Source organism: Rhopalosiphum padi, chromosome 3 (genome assembly GCF_020882245.1).
Source record: "Rhopalosiphum padi isolate XX-2018 chromosome 3, ASM2088224v1, whole genome shotgun sequence".
Taxonomy (NCBI): domain Eukaryota; kingdom Metazoa; phylum Arthropoda; class Insecta; order Hemiptera; family Aphididae; genus Rhopalosiphum; species Rhopalosiphum padi.
In genome coordinates this window covers 48,892,497-48,908,342 of record NC_083599.1, presented here as the reverse complement: position 1 = coordinate 48,908,342, position 15,846 = coordinate 48,892,497, and the positions used below count along the sequence as shown (strand labels likewise).

General features: G+C 29.0%; 2 protein-coding genes across 6 annotated transcripts in view; one reads left to right on the top strand and one right to left on the bottom strand.

Moving 5' to 3' along the window:
• LOC132924035 (putative nuclease HARBI1) overlaps positions 1 to 15,846 on the top strand; it is a 59,988-nt gene that overhangs the window by 7,210 nt on the left and 36,932 nt on the right. For 2 of the 5 annotated variants that reach the window (XM_060988096.1, XM_060988094.1), the window contains exon 2: positions 4,908 to 5,465. The exons of the other annotated variants lie outside the window; for them this stretch is intronic. The gene's annotated coding sequence lies outside the window, so the exon portion shown is untranslated. The remainder of the gene's footprint in view (positions 1 to 4,907; positions 5,466 to 15,846) is intronic. 5 annotated transcript variants of the gene reach the window in all.
• LOC132924036 (uncharacterized) lies at positions 10,302 to 13,524 on the bottom strand. The gene is made up of 2 exons (XM_060988099.1): positions 11,466 to 13,524; positions 10,302 to 10,814 (listed from the first exon to the last, which is right to left on the bottom strand). The coding sequence occupies exon 1, from the start codon at positions 13,481 to 13,483 to the stop codon at positions 12,212 to 12,214; it is 1,272 nt and encodes a 423-aa protein (XP_060844082.1). The 5' UTR covers positions 13,484 to 13,524; the 3' UTR covers positions 10,302 to 10,814; positions 11,466 to 12,211.

The following is a 15,846-nucleotide window of genomic DNA, read 5'->3' as shown; positions in this document are numbered from 1 at the left end:
TTTTTAAGTTTAAGAGTACTCCAATCTTCTTCAGTAAATCTCAATTTATATTTGATTTGTCTGTCAGGTTCATATTTGATAGCTTTTAAATTTGTCACAACAGGATCTCTTTTCTTATTTCCAGGTCAAATAGATTTACAGAAATGTATAGAAGAGAATGACTTAAAAAAATCATGAGTTAAATATTCTACTGTATAAGGATTTTTTATACAAGCTGATTTGCAAATTGAAATATAGTCTGGGGGTACATTTATTTTTCTGTTTCCTACTTTTCTTTCAATAGTGGAATGCATGCTATCGACTTCCATTTGTGTATGGCCACGTTGAAGGAACTTTTGTATTATAGTCACATTTGAGTTAATTGATAAGTTAAGTAATGCATTAGATAAAGTAGTGTTTCTATTTTGATAAGTACAACCATCACTATATAGTATAATAGAATTCAAATTTCCAGTATTTGAGTTTATAATATATTTTTCTAAAAAATAAATTATTATAGAACTAAACTCATTGGAAGATAACCCGCATTCAGTTTCATTCCATAGAAAACAGAATCCATTTTTTCTTTTTAAGTCATAAACTGTAAAATTATGCACTATAAGTTTTGTTTTATAATAAAGTGAAGAAACATTTGATTTTGTACATAAGAGAACAGGATTGCAGATCCATAGTAAAGATTTCATTTTCTGACATTTTGTCCTTTTCTTTTTCCATTCTTGCCTCTTTTTTCATACTGTCATGATTTTTTTTTTGAGATAAATTACCTGTATCAAAGGCTGTACAAATATTACAGGCATCTTTTTTAGGTTGAAACAATCCAATATTTTGTTCTTCTATAACTTTATCAAATACATAGCTGCTCATTGGTGTGGTTTTATGAGTGGTGTAATAATCATTACAAAAAAATTATACAATTCAGTTTTTGAAGTCCATATAATTTGGATGTACTTGCTTTACAATAATGGCTTTCTAATTTGGGCAAAGTGTTTAAAAATTTGTAAAGAAAACTTTTTTCTCTGATACAGTGGTTTTAGTACTTTGTTGATTATTTGAAATGTTTAAAGCATCTTCTGTGGTGTTAAAATTATCATCAATATCATGATCAGAAGTTGAATTATTGCTGTCTTTATAACTGAGAATTTTTAAACAAACTTTTTCACTAATTCCAATTGTATTTAAAAATAGTACTTTACAAACTGTTACTCTATCATCAGTTGTTTGTAAATAGTATTGGATAGATGAACTTCTCCTTGAAGGAATCATTGTACCCTCTAAGCCTTAAAGTTGGAATTTTTTTTGTATAGTTTTTAATGTATAGTTATTTTTCACTTTCGGACAATTCCCAGAATTCTTCAAAAATTTTCAACCGTTCCTCTTTTTTAACTTCTTTACATTTCAATTTACTATTTTTGGAGCTTAATTTACAGTTGCATACACATTTCAAAACTTTTGCAGGTTTATGTATATTGTATGACCATACACCATTTGTTTTTTTCTTACCATAATATTCTTTGCCATTCAATTTATTTTTTTTGTTTATGTTATAACTCCAATTTTTTGGGTTTAGATCTTTTTTTCCTTGTACGTACTGCTAACTGATTTTCTATATTTCTAAAATGTTCTATAGAATCATTATTATTAAAATTATTCATGCATTCATTTAAATTTTTAAATGCAAATGGAACCGTATAATTATTTTCAATAATATCATCATCATTATTAATATTTACAGTAAAAAATAATATTTAAACACCTAGTAGCTATACTAAATATTAATTTTAAAATTCAAACCTGAGGTTTCTGTACTCTCTGTAAACTCATTTTGATTTTCTATAGAATCATTATTCATGGATTCATTTAAATTTTTGAAAGCAAATGGAACCATATTATTATTTTCAATAATATCATCATTATTACTATCTACAGTAAAAAATAATACTTAATAACCTAGTAGCTATACTAAACATTAATTTTAAAATTCCAACCTGAGATTTCTGTACTCTCTGTAAACTCATTTTGATTTTCAATATTACTAATATTTTCTGTAGAGATTTTATTATCATTATTCATGTATTCATTTAAATTTTTGAAAGCAAATGGAACCATATTATTATTTTCAATAATATCATCATTATTACTATCTACAGTAAAAAATAATACTTAATAACCTAGTAGCTATACTAAACATTAATTTTAAAATTCCAACCTGAGATTTCTGTACTCTCTGTAAACTCATTTTGATTTTCAATATTACTAATATTTTCTGTAGAGATTTTATTATCATTATTCATGTATTCATTTTAATTTTCGAAAGCAAATGGAACCATATTATTATTTTCAATAGCATCATAATTTAAATTATCTAGCTGTTCATTAATATATTTGTCGATGTCAAAATTATTTCCAACATCTTTGTTTTTTTTTTGTTTTCATTTCTAATAACATCTAAAATAAAATTAAAAAGAATAATATAACGAATTATCATTTAATATTGAAAGTACAATAATGTATAATGCACATAACAGTTCTGTGATATACATAGTACAACTATTGGGAGATTATAATATTATTATCTAATAACGATAATAATACTCGACATCATTATATAGTATATACATATTATTCGATAAGTAGATAATATTTATTATTTATCTAAAGTGTGCCGTTACTTATAATAACTAATAATAATGTGCCGCGATGGGATAAAGTTTGGGAACCGCTGGTTTAGATGCTCCTTAAATCCTTAATACCAATTAACCGATTCTTCTAGTATTAAACTTTTTCAATGTTGTAATCTTTTAGCTAGATATGAGCTCACTAGACCTTTGAATAATACTGACCATCTTCTAAATTATACTAGCTGTTCTACCTTCTACCCATATTTATATTATGGGTTCTACAACGGCTTATAGTAAGGCACTATTAATGTCTCTAGTGATCTACTTATAGTGCTGTAGCGGACCAAGTATGAGCAACTATTGAGTGTAATGTACTATTATATAGAATATTATAGCACGTAGCAGTGCCACAATATCCTATATTCTAATAATACTTCCTGTTACAGTTGAATTGCAGTATTTTGTAAATATCTATAGATAACTTGTTATTTTTACCTTTGCTCTAGCCTTCCTGTTATTTACGCTTTGCATGTACTACATAAATTGATTATTAATAACTAAATTATACTATATTTATAATTTATTACCCATAATATATTTAAATTCATAAATTAACTATACTGGATTTAAGGTTCACTACATATTTTTTTTTAACTTTTTTGATCGACAACATACATTTTTAATTTCATATTTTGAAGCAGATTATTTTTCGGAGTATTTCGATACATAAAAATCGAAATTTGGTCTAGTAGTTAATGAGATATAAGTATTTAAAACTTAGGTGAGCAGATTAGTAGACAAACATTTTGCAAGGTAGGTATCTTGTACAACTGTAGTAGAAGTATTCACCTTAACTTAATAACTCATAAACTATTTATCTAAATTTCGATTTTTATTTATTGAAATACTACAAAAAAAAATTCTTATTAAAAATATGTTGTCATTCAAAAAAAAAAAATATGTATATAATGATATAAAATATTGTTTTATTTTGAATTTTTGACTGTAAATAATGTAAAAAAAAGTATTTTTAAAAATGTTAATATATTTTGAAATAATGAATGTTGTCCGATAAAATAAACACCTTGCATATGTTACAGTTTGTGAGTTGTACTATGCTATTAGATTATGAATTAATTACAAATTTCTGTTAGTATATATTAATATATGAGCCAACAGAATCAATGTATGCCATATGTTCCAAGTCTTTTATGTGCGATTACCAAATCAAGTTTCAGTATGCAATCCCAATATTTCTCACTAAAATTATAATTTAAACGTAATGGAACTTAGCAAAATATATGTCTTATTATTATAATATTGTTTTTATTACCATTGTTTATCTATAGTCTCACTTTTGCCTCTTTGTAAACAATGTTCTTGTTTTTTACTATTTCAATTACCTCAAATAGCCTTATTTCCTATAATATGAATGTAATTTTTATTTTATTCATTATTTTCTAATAATGCTGAACCTTGACATGAATATCTATAGAATTTTTTTTCTTATTAAATAAATATTAAACGAGATACAAATCTGCAATTAAATACAATATTGGTTTTAAAATATTTATAAAAATATGTACTTATGTAAATAATGGACATTTTATACTTGAGTATAATTATCATATATATTTTAAAGTGTATGAGTGTATTGATTATTAGTATATTATTTGATTCTACATTTTAATATATTAAGATTAATGTATAAATGTTAATATCAACAATAAGACACGTATTTTGAAATTCTATAAGTATTTTTTCATGCAAATCAATAAGTTGAATATATTCTTCATTTAAATAAAGTTGAAGAAATTCGTGTGGCTTTGGCCTTGCATACTATTTCGTTTTTTTTTTATTAAGTTGCCAGCGCGTTTAACGATAATATATTATATTCTTTTAGAATCGAGATTATTTCAACTAGTAGTATAGTGTGTTATATGATAGTTCATTACAGTACAAAGTACGTATAACGCGGCTTTTCGTATGTTTATTAATTATAATATTTTTATAAAGTTGCTATTGCGTCAGTCAATCAGTTTTATTAAATATTAATAATGTGTAGCCATATGTCGGTAATTAATGTTATAACAATTTATTATGGTATTGTTTTTTGTACAACGCTCGAATAATGAATATATGATAGATTGAGTATTATTATACGAAAACATGAGTGTGTTATAATAATTATTATAATCGTATGGAATATTGGAATACGACAAATTATGTATGATGTATAATATTTTTATATTTTATTTAATATAATATTTTAATTTCTCCCAAACGCAGGTGTTTCATGGGCGTATTCCTAGCAGCAAGAATGCGAGTTGCGGAGTGCGGACGGGCTACGCAGTAGTTAGAGAGATCGGAGAATAGAAAAGAGAATGTATGCAGAGTGAGACGCAGTGCAGGCAACTCCATTGTGTAATGTAATATTTTGGCGGTCCGTCATTCTTCGGAGTCCGGTTTGCCGCCGCCGCCGCCACTGCCATCGCCATCGCCATCGCCATCGTTCACATTGTTAGTTGTGTTGTCGGTTGAGGCCATGGCTCTGTGAACGTGTCATATTATATACCTTACACAAGCTCTCTCTGACCTTACCATAATGTTTTTCATTTCGGCGCTTTTGTTCTTCATTGGTCTTCAATTCATCGCATTTGAAACTTAAACGTCTTAATAAAATATAACTGGCTATGACGCCATCGCCGCAGTCCATATGCTTAGAAGCGTTCATTCTGGAGCCCCTGTTCTTTCAGCGCTAATGATGAGTCGTGACTTGGCTGACATGTCAAAAATAATTATTCCATTAATAGGCGTCGGTTGTTGTCAGTGGTTTTAACATTAAAGGTTAGTGTTTTATTAATAAAGAATAATGATATTATGTTTGGCCTGTGCTTGCAGGGGTCGAATGGAAACAAACGTGCAGATTATTACCAACAGCTTTATAAATATCCCTAAATTATTCCTTTTTTTATTTTTACGAGTTATTTGGGTTTTGTATACCACCGAATGCTCTATCGAACTGTTCAATTGACAGTCGCTCAATTATTTGTTAGTAGATAAATCATGTTATGTTTGTTTGTATTCAAATAGTTATATAATTTATTACAAATTATTCGGTAGCAGTGCATTCGAATATTTAACCCAACTATTTGTAGCCTCATTGTTAAAAAGTTAAAACTGCTTGTTTTGGGGACAAACCGAATATTTGCTTAATTTTTCGGCTTTCCAACCTGTTTCCTTCAGTTTTAGTTATTATTACTTCTATTTTTATTGATTTTGTTTGATGCGTTTTTATTAATTAGTGTTTTTTGTTTATTATTGCGTCCTTTTTATAGTGCACTCTGGTTTTCTACAAAAACGTGATTCAGTAGAAACGCGTGAATTATTCTTGTTTAGTACTTGCGAAATGTCTGGTCGCACATTTGATAGCTGTTTATAACTGGATTTTTTTTTTTATTTATGTAGTGACCACAGCTACTGTACTACGCTTAATAAAAACCTCTGAGAATGCTTGGTCTCATGTTAGGATTTGAGGATGTTGGTTGAAAATATAATTAATATATTGAAATACTTTTAAAATTTCTGGACAAAGTGAATTTGTATTTTATTTATGTTTCGAGAGTAATAAATATAAAAGAAAGTAAAATAATAAAAGTACAAATATCATCAATTAGTTCTATGAAATTATATTATTTATTTAACTTTATTTTATGGTCCTTAGAAATGATTAATTATATAATGTTAATTTATTAATAAGATTAAGATGACCAGATAGATCATTATCATATTGTACAACATTTTCATTTTCTTCATTTGACCGAGTAGCTAAAGCAGCTGTTTTACAGTTTTGATATCTAGTAGATACTTTTACATTTATTTAACTTAAACTTAAATTAATGTTGATATTCCATTATATAGGCAGTTGGCACAGATGATTAAAAAAAAAACCACTTTAAGATTTATATATTTATGAATACTTTTAAATTATAATTTTTATGCTTGGACCCTATTTATAAAGTTTTTAGATACTATAATATAAACCCAGCCTTTGAACTGTTACTGAAATAAAAAAACAGTCTATTTATTCTGGTTGGAATCTACTGCATTAAACACATTGATGACAAATATAAAAAACTAATGTCTATATATGTTTAGAAATACTTATAATTTAAGGTACATATGTAAGTCAGCAAAAAAAAAAAAAAAAAACTACCTATGTTAATAGGTTGATGTCAAAATTTCTGTTATCAAATAAATCAAGTTGCCATTATTAAAGATTTCTTTTTTTCTTGTGTCTTGTTGTGTATAATTAATTTTTTGTGTATGTAGGTGCATACTTTCTGTCTTCTCAAGTCATGGATTTAAAATGATTGTTTAAGTCTATTGTAATTGTTAATATTTTGTTTATTTAATTTAATTAAGTCATATATAACAAGTGTATAAAAGTATGAGGCATGAAAGTACTGTGAAACCAATGGTTCAGGTACATCTGAAAATAATCCGACATAAATTTATTTAAATTAAATTATCCAATTAGTAATTTTATATACAACTTTTATCTAAGGAAGCTTTAGTGTTTTTTTTAAACTTTTGTTTTTTATATTTTTGACAAATACAATGTGTGATAAATTTTTAAAGGCAACATATTTTAACTTAATAACTATTTTATAAATTATTTATATCAACTTAAGTTTCACATTTTAATTGTTAATAATTCTATTTATATATACATTTCTAACAGTTTATTCATTGATAGGTGATTTGAATCAAAAATGATTTATGTATATAAATATATGGGTGTTTTATTCATTAATATTTCAATAGCCTGAACGGAAGTATTTGCCATTAAGTACTACATACTTATGTATTGTATAATTAATTACAACTACATAATTTGTGTGTGGTCGAATTGCTGGTGTTTGACAAATCCTAAGTTATTGAAAATAACTTAGTAAAGTATTACAAAATAACAAAAAAGTTATTGCACATGGATGAGCCCCTGGCATGGTCTAGCAACCTGTAAGCTCATAGACATTGCATATGATTTAGAAACTGAAAAATATTGTTATGGATGTGACTGACAAGCACATAAAAAGTATCCGTTGTGGTATGGTAATAATTAATAAGAATGCTATTTGAAATTATGATAAAACATCTCTTTCTATATATATTTATGTATGTATAATATTTGTTGTATTATTTGTTAACTATAATATTGCAGCAATGAATAACTGGTAGATACTGTATAATATAAATATTGCTTATTTAACTGCAATTTTAAACAACCGTTTTCTATTTTCAGATGATTGATTCATGTGAAGTATTGATTATATAATAATATAATAAATATATTATGTTGTATAGAAGTTGAATGCTTAATTAATTGATAATAATATTTTGTTGTTTCCTTAAAAAGTTTTATCATACTTATTTTGTTTTGATGATTTATATGAAGGTGCTTGCGCTAACTCTGGTAAATCACGTCTACTGGAGTCTGTAATAATTTTTTACAAGCTGTTGTGTTTCCTTTAAATTAATATTTTTTCTGTATCAAATAATACATAATTTTTCAAGTAATATATTTTTTTTTTTTTCAAACGCACATACACAATCTATTCAATTTTGCACAATAAGATAAGATAAGGGTTATATAACATGGATTTCTTGAGTAAGAAGCCACCCATTAGTGGCACTTAGCTAGGTGTTTTTTTTTTTTTTATATAGGGTAATTAAGGAGGGATATTTAATTTAAATGGTCACGACACCATATTTTCCTTTTGAGTCTAAGTTGTGGATTTCCAGGGAGTGTGAAGGTGTGTAGCTTTTTTTTTAGTGGGTTAGGATGATTTTCTAGTCTTTCAAAAAAACGTATGTAAAAAAGTTCCACTCCAGTTATAACAGGTAGAATACCGAGATCATTTACTTTTCTTTTCATAATGAGGCTATAATAAAAAAACATATTCTAGTAGATCATACTGAGTCACCTTCCCTTTGAAATTCTTGAAATTTAAATAGACAATGTCGGCGATAGGATCGGAATCTGACTCTGAATCGTCCCCTGAGGATGACTCATTTGCAGGGCCAATAGGCTGAGTAGGCTACAGCCTAGGGCGCCAATCGGTCAATGTTAAATTGGGGGCGCCACAAAATATTTTTTTAATTATACTAGGGTGCCAAATCAATCCTAGCCTACTGGCGACCAACTCTTTAATTAGGCCCTGCTCATTTGCTGAACTATCCTCTACCTCGGGAGTAAGAGCTGCCACAACAACCCTTCTCAGCACATATTCATCTTCAGAACCTCTAAATAATTTCCAATCTTTATGTTTTCTTACCAATGCCTGAAGTTCCAATTCAAAAGTATCCGTGATCATTTCCCGAGTGCTTGCGTTATGATTGTCGGTTACTGACACTCCTTGGGAAGTTGAGGTATCGGCTACCTTGGTATTGTTTATATCATACCAAACACAACATCCCAGAATTTCTATTCCAATCACTAGGTCCAGACGTATCAGCCATCAAACAGACACTAAACTTCATAAAAGAAACGAAAATCGATAATTTATTGTAATTAAGTAATATATAATAATATGTAAAATCAAAACACCTATGTAAAAATTATGTGAAAATTTAAATTATGAAAAACAATGTAATCAATGTCAGCCAATGGCCACCTCGGCAGCAAAAAAAAAAAACATATTTTTTTCTCTTTAAATATATATGTATATTTTATTTTTATTAAATAAAAAGCATTAAGTAAAATAAATAATACTTAATGTTTCAAGTAATATAAAATTAATACTTAGTTATAACAATTTAATTTTTTTTTTAATCATAAAGTTCTATTAGTGCTTTTATGTCACGTAACAATACAGTAAAATTCTTGTGTAGATTATAAATTGAATTGTCTCTTTCAAAACTGGTATAAGAATATAGAGCATAATAATTTTTTACAAGCTGTTGTGTTTTCTTTATATTTGCTATTTTGAACTACAAGCTAAAATGTTTGAAGTTTTAAAAGCCATATCCTGAATATCATGTGTTACTGGACGTTCGTAAACAGTGTCAACATGTATATTAAATTTTATGGATGTATTTAGACATGATTGTTTCAACTTTAAAATTAGCTTATCTGAAATATGACTAAAAAATGATTTATAATCTGTATATTTCTTATAGTTCTTGATGATGAAAGTTTTTGCACAATTTTTTAAATCTCTCGATTTCAATCAGTCTGATTCCAGACGTATTCATACGCTGATATTTTGTGATTACTTTTCTTTTCATAGTGAGGCTATAATAAAAAAAAAATCATCAAGTAAAATAAATAATACTTAATGTTTCAAGTAATATAAAATTAATACTTAGTTATAACAATTTAATTTTAATAAATAATAATAAATATAATAAGAATAATGATATATAATAACATGGATTGCACATGGAATGATTTATAAGTATTTTATAGTAATATAATGATTAGTTTTTAACAGACTTTTTATTTTTCCTAGTTAACCCTTAAATGCATGATTTTTTTAAATTAAAAAAAAAAAATGTTTTTAAAAACATTAAAAATTGTTTTTAAATAATTAAAAAAATGTACAACAATTTTTTTTCATAAAAAAATCATAATTTTAATATGTTGCATAATTACAACAATATGCATTAAAAGAAAATCAATTTGAAATCTGCAACATAACAAAAACTTAAAACTGAATATAAATAAAGAATATAATTGAACTGAAACTATTTCTTTATTAGGTACTTGTTAACAAAATAAAAACTTAACACTTATCACATAACTTTTTGATATTTGTCATTATACATATGCATATAATTTTTTTTAATTATTGATTTATGTACAATGGAATTTTTTAAAACAATTTTGTGTCTTATTATAACACAAAAAAACTTGACACTTTTCACATTGTGTATTTGTGTACCCTTTACAACCTGGAAATTTACATCTCCCTCGTTTGTCTACCAACTTTTGCCAATGCGATATCATATCTGTCCTTATGTCTTTTGTTGGTCGAAATGATTGTGGACGAGTACTTTTAATTTTTACTTCCAGTGAGCTTGATCGCCTTCCTTTTGTTGGTCTAATTTCTCCAAATTTAGAAAATGTATAGGCCAAGTCTTTTCTCCATCCAGCAAGTGTGTATTGAGAAACCTGACCTTTAACTTCACATACTACAAAAATGAAATATTTACAATCTGTGTTTAACATCACAATAAGTAAATTTGATAATTTATGTACATTATTTAACTTGAATAACTTGAAGAGGGAGGCCAACCAGTGATGGAACCGAACGTGAATTTATTTTAGATTAACAAATCTCTGCAATATTTTCTTTTGAGCCTATGGATGGGATTTATGGGTTGAGTAGATGAGATTTGTGATACTAACGGGTTAGCAGTACTATCATTTTCTAATAATAAGTGCAGTAATTCGGTTTCATGTTGTTTTAATCCATTTGCATTCCATAGTAATGATTTCAGTATGTTTAAATTTGGTTTATTAGTTGACATTGTTTATAAGTTTATTTATTACAGTTGTAAGTAGCGATATGAGCGGATTTATTATTAGTTTAAATTCAGAAATGAAGGAAGAAAGTTGTGTAGCTAAGTTAGATTCAGATTGATTTTCAGTATCATTTGGGAGAGTATGTTTAGGTGTGTTAGGATGAAGAGACTGTGAGGGCAGCTTTGGAAAAGATGAGGTGTCATTTAAGTTGGGAGGGTTAAGGTTGGTTTTGACACCGGTGTCCTCCCCCTTCTTTACAATAGAATTATATTTTACATCATTTCTTAAATTATATTTTTTATTTGGAGTGTTTTTACCGTATTGGAAGCTTTGAAGGTTTTTGTGGACTTGGCAGCCTTGGTAGTTAGCTGTGTGATTACCTCCACAGAGGGCGCAGGCCGGTGGTTCGTCTTTGGATTTTGTGCAGGTGGAAGTAGAATGATTGGCAGCACATTTGACGCATCTTGGAGGGTGGGCACAGTATGATTTGGAGTGACCGTACTCCTGGCAGTTAGTTCACGCTTCTTTAACGACGAATGCACGTACACGTTGTCGACTCTGATTCGGAAGTGGTTTGTATTTAGGTTGATAAATAAGTTGATTAACACAAGTTATTAAAGTTATTATATTTATTACTTATAAAACAAATTAGAATAATGTTTAGAATTTAAAGTGTTTCGACAGAATATAAAGTATTCTGCCGGAGAGTAGATATTAGCACTAAAACTGGGATTTGTACTTGATGTAGGCGGTAATACGGCTGTTACAAAGTCCGCGACCTGCACAAGTACTATAAGTTGGGATTGAAGATTTAACTATCTCTGAAGTCCTCTCTAAAAAAAGGCTCCTATTTATATGGTACATGTCGTGGTTAAGGAAAGGGTGATTGACGTCATAGGAAATGGCGTGATGTGCCTAAATCGGCATTAACCAATGCGGTGGCAGCATCAGTGGCTTGTTGTGGTGGCGTGATATTGTTGTAGCCGCCTGTACTTTGGAACGACGTTTTTGTGTAAAAACGTCGGTTTACTACACTCCTCCCCTCTTAGAATGATACCCTGTATCATAACCGTGGATACACGGAATATCCCGTGTTTGGAGATGTGGTCGGCGGTTGAGTAACGTCGTCCTTCGGCTGATTTTGGGAGTTTGTCGTTGTTGGGTTGTCATCGACTGGGTTGGATTGCTTTAGTTCGTTGACTGGTGCTGGTACATGAAATTGTACTAGTTCAGTTATTGGTTTCCGGTTGATGACCCTTCTTGATCTCATAGTGCGGTTTCTCATGTACCGTGGTGTTTTTTCTATACAACTTATTATGATTAAGAAAAGATACACAATTGTTATTGCACAGACTACATATAATAAATAGTCATGTCTATTTTTGCTGTTTCTAATTTCGTCTGTTTCGATGTTCTTTGACATTATTTCCTTAATCTCGGATGTGGATTTTGCAACGATATTCAAATCGAACATTTGATTGGTTCGCACATGTTTATTTTTTAATATATTGGTTGTTAACCCTACGTATCTCTCTTCTGATTCTTTGATTTGTGAGTTTGGTATAAAGTCTATATATTCATTATCGGTTTCTATTTTATGCGGAATTAGTATGTCACGTGTTGCGTAAGCTTTACACGTTTCGTTTATAAATAAAATTCCTACTCCTTGTAGAAAATGATTTTCACTTCTTCTGTCATGGTCGCATGTAATGAATATGGTTTCACCTGGAGAAGCGTAAATCCATTCATTTTTGAACTGTAACTTATGGAACAAGTTTGTCTGTAGTTGCACATGCATTATTTCACAACTGTCTGGAACCTCTTTTGGATCTTGTAATAGAAGTACTTCGCAGATAGGGCGTACACTTCTTGGATGTAAAGGATAGATTTCAGGACATACCAGGAAACCACTAGCATGTTTACACAGATTTTGGTCAATTTTATCATATGTGGAATACAGTTCTTTTGACCTGGTTATGGCTAAATAATTATGATTAGGTTTTACATATAAACAATTATTCTTTTCACAACTTGGTATCGGTATTAGCTGAAAAAGAGTTAATTCCTGTTGGTATACTAAAGGTACACTTAAAACAAATACAACTTTGTCATTTAAATAATAGATTGTTATGTCTGATAGAGGCATCATTTCTTGTACGTTATTTTCATTTAAATCCAGAGGTAGGTCTGTACCACTGGGTAGCCCTATCTTAATATCTAAAAATTGTTTCAGTAACTCCTGTGGACTTATCAAGTTGGGATGTATTAATCCTAATTTCGCTGTTTGTATGACGTCGAACAATATACTGGTCTCGGAAAGATATAATTCTAACATTAGATTAGCTTGTAAGAACTGAAATTATACGTAACTTTTTATATTTAATTCGGTCGTCATATTCTTAATTTCTTTCATAGCGTCCTGTAGGTTAATTAAAACTAATTCCCCCTTATCTTGATTAAGTTTGATAACTCTGAGTTGTTGTTCTAAAACATTTATCTCCGTTTGGTTACTATCAGCTAACTTTTTTACATTTAAATTGGACTTTAGAACACAAAATTGATCGCATAGACCAAATAAAATTTTAGCAGCTTTGGTTATTGCTTTGAATGGTATCCCCCTTTTTGTTAATCGTGGGTGACCTATTGAATCGTAAATTATTCTTTTCTTTTCTTCCGCTACCTTTGCTAGTAATTTTATTAATGCATAAATAGTTTCACAATTTGTTTGAAACATATTTATCGTGTTTAAATGATTACATAACTTGTTCATTGCTTCAAGATATGTGTTTACGTCTTTCGTTTTTTGATAAAAGGACGATATGTCATAATACGCTACTAAGTCCCATTGGGTAGTCCGGATTTTCATCGGACCTTGATTTTCGAAGTATAGACCAGCTTGCGTATTAATTTTTCCGTCCGTATATCTTTCAATGCCGTGTATGGAATAAACGCCCATTAACATATACATTATTCTGAAAAAGTTATTTACAGGACTCATTTATGTGCTTTATTAGAACAACGTTTGTTTCATTTATTTACTAATTTATTTATTATTATTTATTTATACTTCTGAATTATACAATATATATATTTTATGAAAACAAAACTTCTCATTATAGATATAGAATGTTTTTATACATAGTCGTTAATATTAATGTTTTTTCGATTACACACGCGTATTACTTTATCAAAAAGACACTTGGTCAATATGACGTCCGTGCATGGGTCATGTGCATACGTTATCGCATGATCCCTATTACATATTAGTTCGTGTGTTTCGACTAATTTTAATAAGCGCCCGTTTTTGTCGGCATAGCCTATTTCCTCCTGCCCTATAATTTGCTTTGTTTTCATGTTTTTTAATTGTAGAAAAAAAATATGGTTATTAAAAACATCGTAGCTTGTTAGTTCTAACATTTTATAATTTCCTAGATTTAACCGTTCCATTATTTCTTTGTCGGTACTACCGTTCCAGAACACCACAACGGGTTCTTTCCCATTTTTCCCTAAATATTTTTTTATACTTTTCATATTCAAGTTACTTTCTTTCGAGTTTATGCTCTGTTTCATTTGTCTTAAAACTGGGAATAATAATTCTTCTTTATCCTTAAAAATCCTGCAAATTTCTCTAATTGCTCTTATTACTTCTTTTTCACTCATTTGCTTGACCTGTTTTGTTTTGGTTAGGAGTAAGGGTATCCCTTCGATTTTGATTGTCCTAAACCGGTCTAAACTGTTGGACATTGCCCCTGATACGAGTACAATGTTTGTCCTGTCGAGCATGGAAAATTCGAAATCCATAACGATGAATTTTTTATTTGTACTAAAAAAAACAATAATAATACTAATAATGTTTGATAATAAAGACTAACTTATGACTACTTATAACAATAAAAGAAAATTAGAGGATCCTATAGCTAAATATAATAATTTTTTTTTTTTTTTTATGACACAAGTGTTCATAAATCGGTCTCGAAATATTTTTTCGTATTATTTACGTGGATCCTATAGTCCCTCCTCCCCTTCTTAATTGTTATATTTTCGTTGTCATGTAACATTATTACTTCGTATGGACCTGTCCAGGTTAAACTCAATGCATTCTTTTTGTTTTGTTCCTTTAATAGAACTTTATCTCCTACATGTAATTCCATCTGATTGGCTCCCTGATCGTAATATTGTTTATTTACATTTTTCTTTTCGATTAGGTTTTCCCTTGCCGTTTTATGGGTCTCTTGCATTATTCTTTTTAAATCTAACGCGTAGTTATCGTAATTATATTGGGGTTCGGGTGATTGTAAAAATCCCGTTGGAATTATTGGTTTTTTTCCGAAAACTAATTCATATGGAGTATATTTTGTGGATGTGTGTACTGTGGTATTATAGCAAAACATTGCGTAACTAATTAAAGTGTCCCAATTGTTGTCTTTGTCCACAAAACTGCGTAAATATGACTTTAGCGTTTTGTGTGAGCGTTCGAGATATCCATTCTATTGCGGGTGCCATGGTGTCGTTTTAGTTTTATTAATTTTTAGTATTTTACACACGTCTTTAAATAAGTTCGATAAAAAGTTCGTTCCGCAATCTGTTAAGATCGTAAGTGGAATGCCGTATATGCATACGAAACATTCTACGAAAGCTTGAGCTACCGTAGTTGCATCTGTCGAGGCTAAAGCTACTGCTACACCGTAACGTGATAAT